The sequence below is a fragment of the Penaeus monodon genome, chromosome 33, assembly GCF_015228065.2.
Source record: "Penaeus monodon isolate SGIC_2016 chromosome 33, NSTDA_Pmon_1, whole genome shotgun sequence".
Taxonomy (NCBI): Eukaryota; Metazoa; Arthropoda; class Malacostraca; order Decapoda; family Penaeidae; genus Penaeus; species Penaeus monodon.
Window position 1 is genome coordinate 11,742,205 of NC_051418.1, and position 1,120 is coordinate 11,743,324.

The 1,120-nt window shown below is 39.8% G+C and overlaps 1 protein-coding gene across 1 annotated transcript in view; it reads right to left on the minus strand.

Moving 5' to 3' along the window:
- The window catches only part of LOC119594246 (receptor-type tyrosine-protein phosphatase C-like), a gene marked incomplete at its 3' end in the record, with an annotated part of 35,196 nt that extends 34,381 nt beyond the window's left edge, over positions 1–815 (minus strand). Inside the window, 3 exon segments of the mRNA XM_037943315.1 lie at positions 154–208; positions 435–495; positions 782–815. Coding sequence (XP_037799243.1) covers positions 154–208; positions 435–495; positions 782–815 — 150 coding nt within the window.
- Between the last annotated feature and the right edge of the window lie 305 nt (positions 816–1,120).

The window sequence follows — 1,120 nt, forward strand, 5'->3', positions numbered from 1 at the left end:
TTTTAAAAGTGTGTTTCGGGAAAAGGGGTACGAGCGTAAAAAAAGGGTTTGGGGAAATTACCCTAGAAGTAAATATTAGCAGTTCTGGAAAATGGCAAAAGTTTTTTAGAGCCGCAGTTTAGAATTTCTCGTCAATTGAGGAATGATACTCACGCAGTCTTCCAGAGCAAAGATTCCAGCTTTTGAGACTCCATTCCGGACAATGCGCCTGAAAGAGAGATGTTTAGTAGTGTAAATGAAGTTCATGTGAAGAATGTAGAATAATGTTTTGCTTAGAGATATAAAACACAAGAATGGGAGGGTATGGCAGAGTCTGAGGCTACGTTCTGTCAGTAGTTTAAATATTACAGACTGTGCGTGTGTTTCTTCTTTTTTTTACTTTGCATTCCGATTATAAATGAAATATCCCAGAATCATGCAAAGTAAAAACGAACCAAATTATAAACAAGTCTGTGGCATGAGATCCAGATTTAACTTCTATCACACCGTAGTTACCTTTGGAAAAAAAAAATGTTGTGACGTGTTATTAGGAAAAAAAAAACATTATGTAACAATGCACACGTAGAATAGAGAAAACAATAATTTAAATGCCCTTTAACAAAATGAAACAAAAATAATGGCAAGAGCATCATATAAATACCAGAAAATGTGAAGAAAAAAAAAACTGAACATACACAAGCACAGGCAAGGTTCACTGGGAGGACTTATGGCAAAGCAGCACATCACGGTAACGCAAAGCAGATGGCGGACGTAGGGCCACCAAAGCCAGTCGGAAACTCACCCAGGATCAGGACGGATACCACGAGGCTCCTCATTTTGTCCTCCGTTTCGCGAGAGGCCAGGAGGACACTTTACAGCCGCAGGGGACACATGACTCTCCCTTGAAGCAGATACATTTGACGGATTTCAGTGTCCGATTAAGCCTTATCACAAATTGAGACAAATATCCGTCATAAACGAAGATTCCTTGTGGCTTGGTTGTTGAAGGATGCTCATAAGGAGACGGTGCTACTGTGTAGGATCCCTTGCCTGTTATCACAGATAGAGAAAGCGACTTCTGAAGAGATGCAACAACCTTGAGCAATTTCATTTCGAAGGGAACACATACTTATGTATGTTT